This window comes from Engraulis encrasicolus, chromosome 15 (genome assembly GCF_034702125.1).
Source record: "Engraulis encrasicolus isolate BLACKSEA-1 chromosome 15, IST_EnEncr_1.0, whole genome shotgun sequence".
Classification (NCBI taxonomy): domain Eukaryota; kingdom Metazoa; phylum Chordata; class Actinopteri; order Clupeiformes; family Engraulidae; genus Engraulis; species Engraulis encrasicolus.
This window is the reverse complement of record NC_085871.1, coordinates 11,425,240-11,440,239: the sequence shown is the minus strand read 5'-3', so window position 1 is coordinate 11,440,239 and position 15,000 is coordinate 11,425,240. Positions and strand designations below refer to the sequence as shown.

The 15,000-nt window shown below is 44.6% G+C and overlaps 1 protein-coding gene across 1 annotated transcript in view; it reads right to left on the bottom strand.

Annotated features, from left to right (window-relative positions):
• slco1e1 (solute carrier organic anion transporter family, member 1E1) overlaps positions 1-15,000 on the bottom strand; it is a 24,359-nt gene that overhangs the window by 5,845 nt on the left and 3,514 nt on the right. The window contains exons 3-10 of the mRNA XM_063217043.1: positions 14,147-14,288; positions 13,727-13,859; positions 13,104-13,228; positions 12,005-12,151; positions 10,604-10,702; positions 10,262-10,474; positions 9,867-10,031; positions 2,178-2,373 (exon numbers count right to left, since the gene is read on the bottom strand). Coding sequence (XP_063073113.1) covers positions 2,178-2,373; positions 9,867-10,031; positions 10,262-10,474; positions 10,604-10,702; positions 12,005-12,151; positions 13,104-13,228; positions 13,727-13,859; positions 14,147-14,288 — 1,220 coding nt within the window. The remainder of the gene's footprint in view (positions 1-2,177; positions 2,374-9,866; positions 10,032-10,261; positions 10,475-10,603; positions 10,703-12,004; positions 12,152-13,103; positions 13,229-13,726; positions 13,860-14,146; positions 14,289-15,000) is intronic.

The window sequence follows — 15,000 nt, the reverse complement described above, 5'->3', positions numbered from 1 at the left end:
CCACTGCGCCAGAGAGAGTAGATAAGAGAGAGGTTCCATTGGCCCATTGTTTGCGGGTTCTATTATTGCAAGGAGGAGGGGGGGAAATCCCCCTTTAGGCAGACCTAAGCAGACCTAAGGACTGTTCTATTCATTCTAGGAGCATTATGACACGCTCCTTTAGGCAGACCGGAACCTGGTCACGTTAGGTGCCCATAGAAACCTATTATGTTGGCATATCTCTATACTTAAAGAATCTCTGACTGTGCGGAATGCATTAGCATGAGACACATAAGCCTATACACTCGCCTCCAAAAGAGTTGTCGCCTATCCATCTGTTTGGAATAACAGCTAATAACCTGACTTTCAATTAATCACTTGGCTTCAGAAGTCACTCGTATGAAAGCTACAACCCTCCCGAATGAAAATGTATGCACAAAAATACATTTCATGCACCAAAGACAGATTGACCCTTTATTGAACACAGACAGGGCAGATTTTCACAAGACAAAAGTTTTGTCACCTATGGAACATAATGTGAAAATGAGCAGATAAGTCACTTCAAAACACTTCAAATACGCAGATTGGGTGTCATACTTAATCACTGAATCACTCTCACCTCTCCAGAAAATCAACTTTGGCCTTAGGTGTATGTTTAGGGTCATTGTAATCATGGAAAGCAACACAATGAAAATCAATGGAGTTCAATGAGAGATGGTGACATATTCGCTATTCGTAGAGCAATACATGTTTAACTTCATGATTTAATCAATGACAAAAGCCCTCAAACACCTGCGGCATGCATGCAGCTCCTCATAAGAGCTGTATATGTACCATGTTTCACTTTATGCACCATTTCTCTTTTTTCATATTCTTCATCTCCAACACCATATAGTTCTGATGCTATCAGTTCTAAAATGGTTGATCTTGGGATCTTGATTTCAGAGTATGAGTCCCATTAGCCTTCATTTTTGTCAGAATTAGGCCTGACATACTCTTGGCTGGCTTTTTTGAAACAGGACAGTGGGAGAGACTTCTCTGGTGTTAAAGGTGAAGAATTTGGAAAAAATACATGGTGCCTAAAGTCAAACATGGGAGGGATACAGCTCTTATGTGGAGCTGCATGCATGCTGCTGGTGTGTGAGGGCTTTTATCATTGATTACATCATGAAGTTAAAAATGTATTGCTCTACGAATAGCAAATATGTCACCATCTCTCATTGAACTCCATTGATTTTCATTGTGTTGCTTTCCATGATTACAATGACCCTAAACATACACCTAAGGCCAAAGTTGATTTTCTGGAGAGGTGTGAGTGAACCAGTGATTAAGTATGACACCCGATCTGCGTATTTGAAGTGTTTTGAAGTGACTTATCTGCTCATTTTCACATTATGTTCGATAGGCGACAAAACTTTTGTCTTGTCAAAATCTGCCCTGTCTGTGTTCATTAAAGGGTCAATCTTTCTTTGGTGCATGAAATTTATTTTTGTACATACATTTTAATTCGAGAGGGTTGTAGCTCTCATATGAGTGACTTCTGAAGCCAAGTGATTAATTGAAAGTCAGGTTATTAGCTGTTATTCCAAACAGATGGGTAGGCGACAACTCTTTTGGAGGCGAGTGTACATGATGCCAACCTGCACATATACTGTACACACTGTCTTTCTATTGCACAAATACTATCACTTCGTCACAGACACACCGACTCAAACACTCACGTGCACACACACACACACCCACACACACACACACACGCACACGCACACGCACACGCACACGCACACGCACACGCACACGCACCCACACACGCACACGCACACGCACACGCACACGCACACGCACACGCACACGCACACGCACACACACACACACAGATTCCCCATGTAGGTAGTTTCATTTAACTCACAATGGTCATTACACTGATTGTCTTTTTATACTTCCTTTTCTGAACTTAGATGTATCATGATAAAGAATAGATGTCCTGGTGATAAAGAAAACACTAGCCACAGTGGCCGGTGAGCAGAAAGTTAATGTCAGGTCCTGACACACACACAGACACACACAGACACAGACACACACAGACACAGACACACACACACACACACACACACACACACACACACACACACACACACACACACACACACACACACACACACACACACACACACACACACAGATTCCTCCCCATTTACCCATTATAGGCCACGGTGAGTCCGGCCACCTGGACGTTGTCACACTTGGTGCTGTAGTGCAGCATGAGCAGGAGGTATGCGGAGATGGAGGTGAGGAAGGAGAGCTGGGCTCCGGCCACCACGCTCAGCCGGTAGCGCTTCATCAACAGGCCGCCCAGGAAGATGCCCACCGCCACCACCGGCAGGTTCAACACACCTGGATTGGATGGACAGGTGGGGCATAGAGCGTGACACTGTGTTATCTCATACAGGTACGTAACGCTCAGAGGCGATTCTGGGGTCGGCTGGGGCCCCAAGCGGACATTGAAAAGAAAGAACATTGGAAACAAAATGGCCACTACTGTCGTAAATTCTGAGCTGTTATTTGCCATCTACAGTAGGGGCTTGGGGGCCCTTGCCTGGTGGCAAAATGTGCCTCTGGTAACACTGTCACCTGTGGATCAGAGCCAAGTCATGATAACTGCCACCACCGGCAGATTCAGCACACCTGGATTGGACGGCCAGGAGGAGCAGAGTGTTACATTGCCTTATCTCTTCATACTGTAGCCCACAGGAATGTAACATTGTCACCTGTCAATCACAGCCAAGCTGATGCCTGCTGACCCCTGCCCACGCCCTCCACAAGAGGATGCCCATCACAGGTTTAACACACTTAGATGAACAGGTGGAGCATATGGTGTTACATTGTGTTATATATATCTGTAAGACACAAGTTTCTTGACACAATATAAACAGTCACCCAAAGCCAAGTCACACTTTCAAGCTGCCATTTATTAAGCAGCTAACCCCTTAGCTTAGGTCAGCTGTCAGATATAAGTCTTTTTCTTTCCTTGTTTTATATTGTCCTCTGTCCTCCTCCAATAGATTCTTTTCAGCAATGACGCAGATATACAAGAAAGCATACAGTACAAGCAAGCAATCTCTCTCTCTCTCTCTCTCTCTCTCTCTCTCTCTCTCTCTCTCTCTCTCTCTCTCTCTCTCTCACACACACACACACACACACACACACACACACACACACACACACACACACAATATAGGACCATCGCTTTTGACTTCTCCTGTGGCCCCCAATGCTCTCAAGTAACCGAGTCACCATGGCAACAGAGTGTGTGTGGTATTTGAGGAATGACTGATTTACTGTAGTGAGTGGTGAAACCGGGACCCCCGTGTGTGTGTGTGTGCGTGCGTGCGTGCGTGCGTGCGTGCGTGCGTGTGTGTGTGTGTGTGTATGTGTGTGTGTGTGTGTGCCTGTAAGGTAAGACTCTTGATTAAATCCTGTCCATTGTTGTTGGGTATTATAGCTGCCCTTTCCTGCTTAACCCCCTGCCTGTGCCTAACGTAATACCTGCTGTGCTGAGATGTACTATTCCTAACGTATAAGAGAGTATAGCCAAGCTCATTTGAACTGTGCTACATAGACAGGTCATCAGCTGGGAAAATTAGGCCTTTTGTCCTACCGCACTTTTCTCTGTGGATTACTGACCAGAAGCCCTATTGGAAGAAATTAAAACATGGGGCCACGTCAATTTTTGCTCAGAATTCAATATGGCCGCCATTTTCCAAAATGACTTGTTTTCATGCATTATTACATTGTACTATAAGGTGATATTCATGAACGATGAACTACTTTCAGCACTATCCTGTCCTATTTCCTTACATACATGTTTACAAAGGTTGACTAAACTAAAAGAAATGAAAATAAAGTTGGCCATCTTGCAATATCCAAAGGAAAGTGCTGAAAATAATGATTGAAATGCACATACAGAGTCTATGGCTGCGAAAATTAGGCCTATTGTCCTGTCAGGGTTTTCGCAGTGGATTACAGACCAGAAGGCCTATTGAAAAAGATTCACCAGCTGGTTGCCACCTCAAATGTGCTCCAAAATTCAAAATGTTCTCTGTTTTTCAAAATGGCAGACTTTCATACATTTTTTTCAATACTGTAAGACCATAATTATCAATAAAGACAACCTATTTTCAGTGAAATTCTGTCCTATCTCCTATCTACAGACGTGAGTACAAAGGTTGGCAACAGAAAGATGTACATTTCCTATAGACAATATCCTAAGGATTGTTGTCAGAAAATGATTGAATTACACATACACAGTTGACTGCTGAAAACAGGCTATTGATCTGCCAAACTTTTCACATTAGATTTCTGACCAAAAGTTTTTCAGGCCTACATTTTTTTGCATAAAGCAAGGGTGAGTGTGCGTGATTGTGTGCGCGCGCGTATCCTCCGCTCGTCTTTCCCCTGCTCTACAGTGTCTCTCCCCCACACACTATTCTGCCTCCTCCACCCCCTCACTCATCCCTCCCCACACACTATTCTGCCCCCCAACCCCCTCACTCATCCTTCCATGCTACTCTGCCCCCCCACCCCTCACTCACCCCCCACTATTCTGCCCCCCACGCTCAACCCCCCTGACTCATTCTCCCCCCACCCCCCAAAAAATACTCGCCCACCCCCCATCCAATGTGAAAAGTTTGGCAGGTCAACCCCCCCGACTCAACTTACCCCCCCCACACACACACTATTCTGCCCCCCCCACCTCCTAATTCAAACTCGGCTCATTCCCCCCAACCCCACTCTGCCCCCCTACCCCCGCTCACCCCCTCATTCATCCCCCCGCTCCTCCACATCGTTCGGTCCCCCCTAAACCCCGCCACACACACACACCCGGTCTACTGTGTCTATGTCAGTGTATGTAAAGAAGCACACTGGCCACACACACTTGAGAAAAGCGCACTCAGGCACTCGTGCACACGTACACACACATACAAACGCACGCACACGCATGCACACACACACACACACACACACACACACACACACACACACACACACACACACACACACACACACACACACACACACACACACACACACACACACACACACACACAGTTTGGCAGCCTTTTTTCAGCAGTCCACTGTGTTTGTGAAATTCAATCATTTGACAACATTCCTTTGGATATTTCAAAGTGGCAAGATACAGGGGGTGGACAAAATAACTGAGACACCTATCATTTTAGTGTTGGAAGTTTAATGGCTACACCAGTAAAGTATGCACACAACATTATGGGTGACATGTCAGAGTTCAAAAAGGAGAAAATCTGTGTAACTGTTGCATCTTTGACCGAGACAGCAAGTCTTTGTGATGTATCAAGAGCCACAGTATCCAAGGTAATGTCTGCATACCACCAAGAAGGATGAACCACATTCAACAGGATTAACTGTGGATGCAAGAGGAACTAAATGACACTAAAATGACAGGGTGTCTCAGTTATTTTGTCCACCCCCTGTATATATATATTCATGCCTTTTTCTAGACAACCTTTCTACTCACGTCTGTAAGGAGATAGGACAATTTAACTGAAAAATAGGTCATCTTTATTGGTAATTATGGCCTTACAGTATTGAGGAAAAATGTGTGAAAGTCGGCCATTCTGAAAAACAGAGAACATTTTGAATTTTGGAGCACATAGATGGCCCCAAGTTTTAATCTTTTTCAATAGGCCTTCTGGTCTGTAATCCACTGTGAAAACCCTGACAGGACAATAGGCCTAATTTTCGCAGCCATAGACTCTTTATGTACATTTCAATCATTATTTTCAGCACTTTCCTTTGGATATTGCAAGGTGGCCAACTTTATTTTCATTTATTTTAGTTTAGTCAACCTTTGTAAACATGTATGTAAGGAAATAGGACAGGATAGTGCTGAAAGTAGTTCATCGTTCATGAATATCACCTTATAGTACAATGTAATAATGCATGAAAACAAGTCATTTTGGAAAATGGCGGCCATATTGAATTCTGAGCAAAAATTGACGTGGCCCCATGTTTTAATTTCTTCCAATAGGACTTCTGGTCAGTAATCCACAGAGAAAAGTGCGGTAGGACGAAAGGCCTAATTTTCCCAGCTGATGACCTGTCTAACATGCCAACATGGCATCATGACAAGTAGGCTAAGTAAGAAAACACACAGATTTGAACCGTCTATGGCTTTTTCGCGTTTAGCAACAGAAATGTGTTGTGGGAACAACCTCGTCATGTGAGAAAAGTGCTTTTCTGTGTCGTTTGAGGAGCATGACTCAGCATGACTTGAAAATGCGCCACACCACAGCCATCAGGAATCATTGACCATTGCATGTATTCAATATAGGCCTAACGTTAAAAAAACACACACAAAACAAAGGTCATTTTCTTATATGAAATAGGGATGTTGAAAGTGCAGCAAAAGTTACTCTGACAAGGACGACAACAGGGAAACTTAATTGTCTTCTCTGTGGAGGCGGGGCGACACTGAGGAAAGAGACCATAAAGCAGCGGCTTTCAACCTGGGGGTCAGGACCCCACATGGAATCGCCTGGAATTCAAATGCGGTCGCCTGGAATGTCTTGGTGTGTAAAAATGTATACTGATTTATATTGCAAAATTACTAATTAATATAAAATTAATTCATCAATGGTCTGATTGAAACATCACATACAATCTTATATCTTTTCAGAAATACTACATGTTTAATAGCCTACATGGTAGCTTTCGTAAAATAATATGTGTATGAGGTCCCCAGAAATGTATGCTCTCAAAAGGGTCATTTTCATTGCCCGTTTTCTACCCAATACACCTGGACACAGCACGACTCGGCTGCCACTTGTTGCTTTTGATTTGGGCATGACACACTTTGACTCAGCTCGAAAACTATAGCCGGTCGCCTTAAGCCAGCTGAGTGGGTCTTCCACTGCCTACTACCCAGAATCCAGGCACGTGCACTCCAATACGGCAGGGGAGGCTGTGCCTCACCTGTCTCTTCTAGACTTCATGAGAATGATGAGATGCAGTAAATGTGAATAATAGTAACAATAATAACTACTGTTTTCGAGCATATTTACCATAACTACCATTTGTGCAGTATTTAAACAGTTTCAAACATTTTCAATCATTTTTGTGGCCAAAACCGCACTATTTTCCCACCTCCTGCTCCGAATACACTGAATTTGGGGCAACTCCCGAGTTGGCCTCACCGCAGATTGCGCAATCCCTCAGTAACAAGCTTCAGCGCATGCGCCATTTTGCTCGTTCTGTGTATGCAATTCGTAATATTGTATTAAACGTTTTCATACACTTAACAGAAATATGTATGGTGTGCCCACATTTTCCTGATATTTGTTTTCACTATTTTCTACGTGTGATTATCATTTCTTTACTCTGAGCGCTTTGGCATAACCCCATTGAAAAATAGAGTAGTGCGGCGAGCAACACATTGGCCTCACCCTCATTCTGCCGTTGAGTCTAGCCAGAGAGAGTTTAGATTGGTCTAGCTTTGTCAGTGACGTCATAGCGCCACTGAAGTTCAATACAGTCAGTCATTAGTGTTGGCTAGCTTGTTCACGTTGACTGCTACCATCGAAGTGGATTTCATAACGAAACTAAGATCATTCTCAAAGTTGGATTTCCAAGGGAAACAAGACGTGATAAAGAATGGACGACCGACACCAGAGCTGAGGAAATTGTTTCAGGAGATTGGACAGAATATTATTTGATTATTTCACAGTGAGTGGTACAACCGAAAAGACTGGCTATGTGGAGTGGGGGGCAACAAGCAAAACAACGTTAGCAGTTTGCTAGCTGGGTTGGATATGTCAAACCGTGAGAATATTATTGCGAGTAGCCCTGTAATCAAGACAGCATTTCAAGGTAAGGAAATTTGATTATTACATTTGCCCGCCGTGGCGTTGACTTGGGTCTAAGTTTTATTTGATTTTGTCAAGATGAAGGAAGAGTTGTTTGAAAAATAGTTCGGTTGCATTGGTTTTACAGTAGCTATGTTTCACATATGCATTTCAGGCGTAATCTTAACCTGCAACTAGTGAGAATGTTTTGAATGACATAGCAATGGCTACATGTCTCAAAGAATAATTCATCACGAGTGATGTTGGCAACAGAACGAACTAGGGGTTGTGGGTTCCTGGATTTTGGTTTGGTTTGCAGCTGTGTGTTCACTTTGCCAGTCCCAGTATGCCCAAGTGATAACGTTGCTTGCTATCCTAACGAGGCAGTTTAAAATGATAATAACCAAACGCTGTATAATACACGCTTTGAGGTTCGGCTCGTCTGACATTCTTTGAAATGTCCATCCTCGAGATGAACGACTGTGGAATATTTCAGCGTCATTGTCTATTGTTTAGCCTATAGTATTTAGGTTGAGTTTGGGTCCGCAGTGGTATGATGTGGATGAGTGGTATAGTTGACGGTTCTCAGGAGGAGTGTCCTCAAATGACGCAGCATGTCGTGCCTATTTTCTGTCTACTCTAGTCTTTTCTACCGGAGGTGGTAGCTGTCCATGATCACGGCCACGTCTGGCTTCATTATCTATTTCACAGGCTACCAGAAGGATCATCCCGGTGGGGTGATATTCTGTTGTTGAATACATAATGTGAATTGTTGCTGTGTAAGCGGTAGCCTATTACAACGCAAGCATCGGATCTGTAGGCCTATTTTCGAGTGGTGGAGTGAAAGGAACGCTGATAAGCAGACCTCAAAATTCACCATAAGAGCATTTTTGTCCAAAATGCTCGTGTGGCTTGGGGTTATCAGTGTCCCCTCTTTCAAAGACCAGAAAACACTGAGAATGGCCTTGTATCTTGACGGCCTATAAAAATACAGTATAATCCTGGACACATATCGCGTCTGATCTGAATGTGGTGTCCACCTTTCTAACAGACATATTGGTGTAGGGAGGAGGAGTAGGCCTAGCAGGCCTAGTAGCGCAGCCTGTGCAGTAGGTAGCCTAGGTAGAACTAAACGTGACTCTGCCGCCAGTTATATGGTGAACTTGACTCAAACTTGTTAAATGGCACTGTCCCACCGTTGTTTACCCACGCCCCCTGCGCCAACGCCGAGTCTGGACCACTGAATCCTGTGTGTGTGTGTGTGTGTGTGTGTGTGTGTGTGTGTGTGTGTGTGTGTGTGTGTGTGTGTGTGTGTGTGTGAGTGAGTGAGAGAGAGATATCTCTAATGGCATTTTCTCTAAATGCAGTATGTTTTAATATGTAGGCCTACCTTATGTTCAGAAAGCGACATATGAAACTTATAGATATTTGGCAAATATTGATAAGTCACTGCCTCACCAGCCATAAAGCTGACCGCACGTTACTGCCAGAATCTGTGTCAGCTCGTCCTCACCAGAGTTCACACGATCAACTCTCTTGGAATGCTCTTTAGTTTGACAGTGTATTACTTTGATATGAGAATCAAAGGCAGAAATCAACATTGTAATATCCAAATATGATGTCACTGAACTATTTATAGCCTACTTCTATAGGAAAGGTATCTGTCGGCCTTACGTTAAGTCAACTAGTGTCAAGTAATGCTACGTGACAACGCCAAAAATGTAACTCCAACCATATTCCGGGTAATACGCTTTGTAATGAAAACACAAACCGGGCTGGTATAACAGCACCACTCAGCTCGACGCGCCACGCACGACACAGCACGGCATAGCCCAGTTGTATGTGGAAAAACGCACAAATGGTCGCGGGCTAAAAAGGTTGGGAACCACCACCATTAACACAAGAAAGGATTGAAAGTATTTGTTTGTGTTCAACTCAGAGTAAAAAGAGGTCCTGTTAGTGGGTTTTGGAGTTTAATGGAGTATGTCTTTGATGTACACCTGTGCTCACCAATCAGAAAGTTGGCCCTCGCTGCTGATTGGCCGAACTGCTGCTCCATGTACTTGGCCTTGAAGGTAAGCAGACCAATGAAGGAGTTGAACTTAAGCACCGCCCCGCACAGCAACAGGAAGTAGGCGGGCGTGGTCAGGAGACGCTTCAGGGAGGGCAGGAAGCCTAAACAAACACACAAACGCACACACACGGACGCACGCAAACACACACACAAAATGCCTTATCATGCCTACATAATGGCAAATGCTGGTAGTGTGTGTGTGTGTGTGTGTGTGTGTGTGTGTGTGTGTGTGTGTGTGTGTGTGTGTGTGTGTGTGTGTGTGTGTGTGTGTGTGTGTGTTTATCTGTATGTGTGCCAATGTTTACATTTATCTATTTGACAGTAGCCTTACCTTTGGCAATGGCACTGAGTTTGCGCTCTTCGGCGGTTGGTAGGGGAGGTCCGAGCTCGTACGGGTTCTCGGGCAGCTCGCCCTGCTTGGGCATAGAACGTGGCAGGAACCAGAAGGGGATGCCCGCAAGCAGCATGATGCCCGCCGACACCAGGAAGCCCAACCACCACGCGCCCACCCAGCGGGCATCTTTAGAGGTGATGGTTACCGTGTCTGTAGGGTACATTCACACATGCTATATGTACATTGGTACTCTGTTTATTAAGGTTAACAAACATTGGTAGGCCTACTCTGTTTACTGACTATTTATTCTGTTTATGAGGAGAACGGAAGACATCTTACCAACGTCAACAAAACCAATGTCCACATAGAGTCTGGCGCACATGGACCCCAACAGGAAGCCAAACATGGGCCCTAGCAGGGTGATGGTCTGAAGACAGGCTTTGGGAGAGACACACACACAGTAAACACACATGACTGCTAATACACACCTCTCTGCTAAGGTGCGGGTATACATACAGTACTGTGAAAATAGACGATGGTCAAAGGAGAACCTTGGACGGTCTCTGAGGAACCTCCAACGTTTTTTTTGCATATCTTTTGTACAGTGCGGGAATCTCTAAGCTTTTTGAATAAGTTTCAAGAAGGCCTCATCTTGTATGAATATGACCATTATCTGACCCCTGACTGGATGAAGTTCAACCAACAATTACTTAAAGCCCAGAACACATCACTAAGTGCACAAACTAAAATAAAAAGAGTTAATCATGCAGGCAATGGAATTTACAACAGGAGACCACAGGATCTGCTTCAGGCCTGGTCAGAGCCGTAGATAGGAAGAGTTGACGCAGTCTTTGATCTTTGGTCTCATGGGTTTACGTGGGTTTACGCAAGACTCGTTGGGTCCAGCTAAACCCATCTCTGCAATAGGTTTGTGTTACCATGACTAGGTTACGTTTACTAATTCTATAAATTACACCGTGTTGCTTTTGTTCTGACACAAGTTACCATTTTAGGTCAAGTAGTTACACTGTGGGTTGTTATATCAATTCTTCTCAGAGTCCCCAATGATAGTCTATGGAAACGGACGCTACATATGGACCAAAATGAAGGCTGTGCAAAACTGACTAGGACCGCGAGGTCGGCCATCTTTGACCATATATGGTCAGTTTCGGCGCCAGTTTTGTTGAAGGAAGTTCCCGCTGGATCCTATGGCAACGCTCTTATCTACGGCTCTGGGCCTGGTGCTCTGGGTTCTGTCTTGGATGCCTGCACGAGGAGGGGCAGCAGCAGTACTTGTGTAATGACTGACTACTGTTGACACAGACAAATAAGGAGTAAAGATAATGTTTTAAACAAGAATTTCGTGATAGAATTTGTTTGACATTCTTCATTTTATCAGCCTGCTTTATCAGTAGAACTCCTCAGCCTTAGGTGTGCAAAAAATCACAAGATGTACCAAAATCTTTTTTTTTTTTTTAGAAAGTGCGCTGAACTCCCAACTGTTTCTTACAACGTCTTCAGGCGCGAGCAAACAGCAAGGTTCATGTTTAGTAAAAGAGCCGCACTCTCAGGTGTAATTCTTGCGGTTTTAATCCACTGGGTTAGCATGACAGACAGACCTTTCGGCCTAAGCCTTCTTCAGCGTCAAAATCTTTTTCTACAAGATAAAGAGAGAAAGAGAGAGAGAGAGAGAGAGAGAGAGAGAGAGAGAGAGAGAGAGAGAGAGAGCATCACACTTGCCGATATAGAAGGCTGAGTTTTCGGCCTTGGCGTAGTCATCGATGTAGGAGATTCCAAGCGGAGTGACAGGTGTCTCCCCGATACCTCTCAGGGCGTTCCCCAGGAACACGTAGATCCACATGTGAGATCCCGAGTCCTTCACACAGTCTGCAAAAGCAGCACAAAATCATGAGCAATCAGACAGGGCAACCTGGCCCCCTGGACAAGTGATGTTGTGCGTATGCTGCCACACACAGTCGGCCCAGATCCATGCAGGTGGAGAGACAGTCAGAACTGCAATGGTCCAACTCAAAGTCAGCAGTGATGACGTCAATTCCTAGGCTAGGTATATTGATAGCTCCTACAGTATGTATATTGAAAGTGCATGCACATGACTGACCTCTGTGTTTGTGTCGTGTGCAAGATGTTTGTTATTGCCCCTCTACTTTGATACATCCTACATATGGTGCACGCACACACACACACACACACACACACACACACACACACACACACACACACACACACACACACACACACACACACACACACACACACACACACACACACACACACACACACACACACACACACACACACACACACACACACACACACACACACACACACACACACACACACACACAGCCCCACCGTAATATCTTTGTGGGGTCCTCCCATTGACTTCCATTCATATTAACCTCAACGATAGCTAAAAAATGCTAATCTGTGCCCAAACCAAAACAATCCCTAACATTAACCTGTCAGTGAGGAAATGTTTTTACATTTTTCACCAGTAACAAGAAAACTACCCCAGCAAAAGGAGAGTCGTCCAGGGTCCATTTGGGCCCCACCTTGTTAGGGTGCTCGAATAGCATTGGCCTGACGAAGGTAGATTGGTGCAGTATATACACACACACACACAAACGCACACACACACAGACGCACACACACAGACGCACACACACAGACGGACACACACACACACACACACACACACACACACACACACACACACACACACACACACACAGACACACACACACACACACACACACACACACACACACACACACACACACACACACACACACACACACACACACACACACACACACACCTGTGTCAGTGTCCTGTGTGATTTCCATCCTGACTTTGGGGTAGTCCTGTCCTTTTGGGGCCACACAGGGACTCACTCTGCTGCTCTCATTCTGCCAACTCTGGATCACTGTGTCAAATGTGTACCTGGACACACACACACACACACACACACACACACACACACGCACACACACACACACACACACACACACACACACACACACACACACACACACACACACACACACACACACACACACACACACACACACACACACACACACACACACACACTCATACATGCATGCATATTGATTACCTATACTGTATAAATCAACTAAACTTACACAAACTTAAACATACTACATGGATGCAACCGTACACACTCACACGCACACACACACACACACACACACACACACACACACACACACACACACACACACACACACACACACACACACACACACACACACACACACACACACACACACACACACACACACACACATATACACCCCCCCCCCACACACACACACACACACACACACAAGCATCAAACCCAAGAATTGATTCAAATTTAGGCCTTATGTTCCATGGCAGGGAGACATACACTCCACACCCCACACACTCCGAGCCTACCGTCCCATGAAGAAGTGTGGCAGTCCGGTGAGTGCTGATCCAAGAGCCATGAGGAAGCAGCCAATGGCGATCAGACGCGGCCGGTGCATCTTAGCCCCGAAGTGGCTCACGAACGCCAGGAACAGGAGATTACCTGCAACCAGGGCGCTAAATGAATACAATCCAACCGACCAAAGGTGGCAGCTATGTATGTCCAAGACAAATTTCCTTCGGGACCATTTAAAAGAATCTTGAATCTTGAATCTTGAAATGCTGGTGAAATTTCAGTTTGGCTGGTAGAAAAGACCAACTTACTTAGCAACTTTTACCCATTAGTGAGATTAATATACCTGCCATTTTGGATAGTGTTTTTTTCAATCTCACAAAAGGATTCAGAGAGAGAGAGAGAGAGAGAGAGAGAGAGAGAGAGAGGAACCATACCCATCTCGAAGCTGCCGTCTACGAATCCAATGAGGGAGCTGGAGAGGTCGAAGCGGCGTTCGATCTGCGTGATGGCACTCTTCATGTAGGTACCCGACAACGCTTTGGAGAAGTGCGCAAATGACAGTGCTATGATGAACAGCTGCAACAAGCGATCAGGGAAGAGGGAGAGACAGGAGGAACAAGTTACAGATGAGGAGACAGAAGGAAAAGTCAAACGAAGAAATAAAATTTATATTAAAAGTATATTTCTGAGGATATAGAAAATTACTTACAAAACATGTCAACTGTTAATATTTTTTCAGGTGCTTATTTACTGTAGATGATATTATAATATTGATTGCTAGTTGATGACATTTTTTTATGTCTTTTATGCCTATACATTTATTGTGCTGAAGTTGGTACTCTGACTCGTTTAGCCTTGTGTCAGTTCACTATTTAAGTAGCCTAAATGAATGTACTATAGGTCGACACAAGGCCTACTTAAAACCGTGACGTGATTCGTTTCTGGGGAATTCCCAGGTAATGTACCATCTTATGAAACGTTATGAAACATCACCAGGAACTTTTCTTAATCCCTCCAAATATGGAAGCCGGTGTTAACCCCTTAGCGCAGAGCCTGTGTTATAACCTTGATGTCACCAAAATTGTAGTGGCTATGTGTTAATCTGTTACTTAAGGCTTTAGGTAATGTCATAGCAATGTTGTTATGATGTAGTTGAGTATTTTCAGCAAATAGTGAATAGGCCGGCCGGCGACCCCATCTGCACTAAGAGGCAACAGGAACACTCCACCATGTTTCCATGTTGAACTATGTTGTTCTCAGAGCTGAGACTGGTTCATGGCTGGGTACC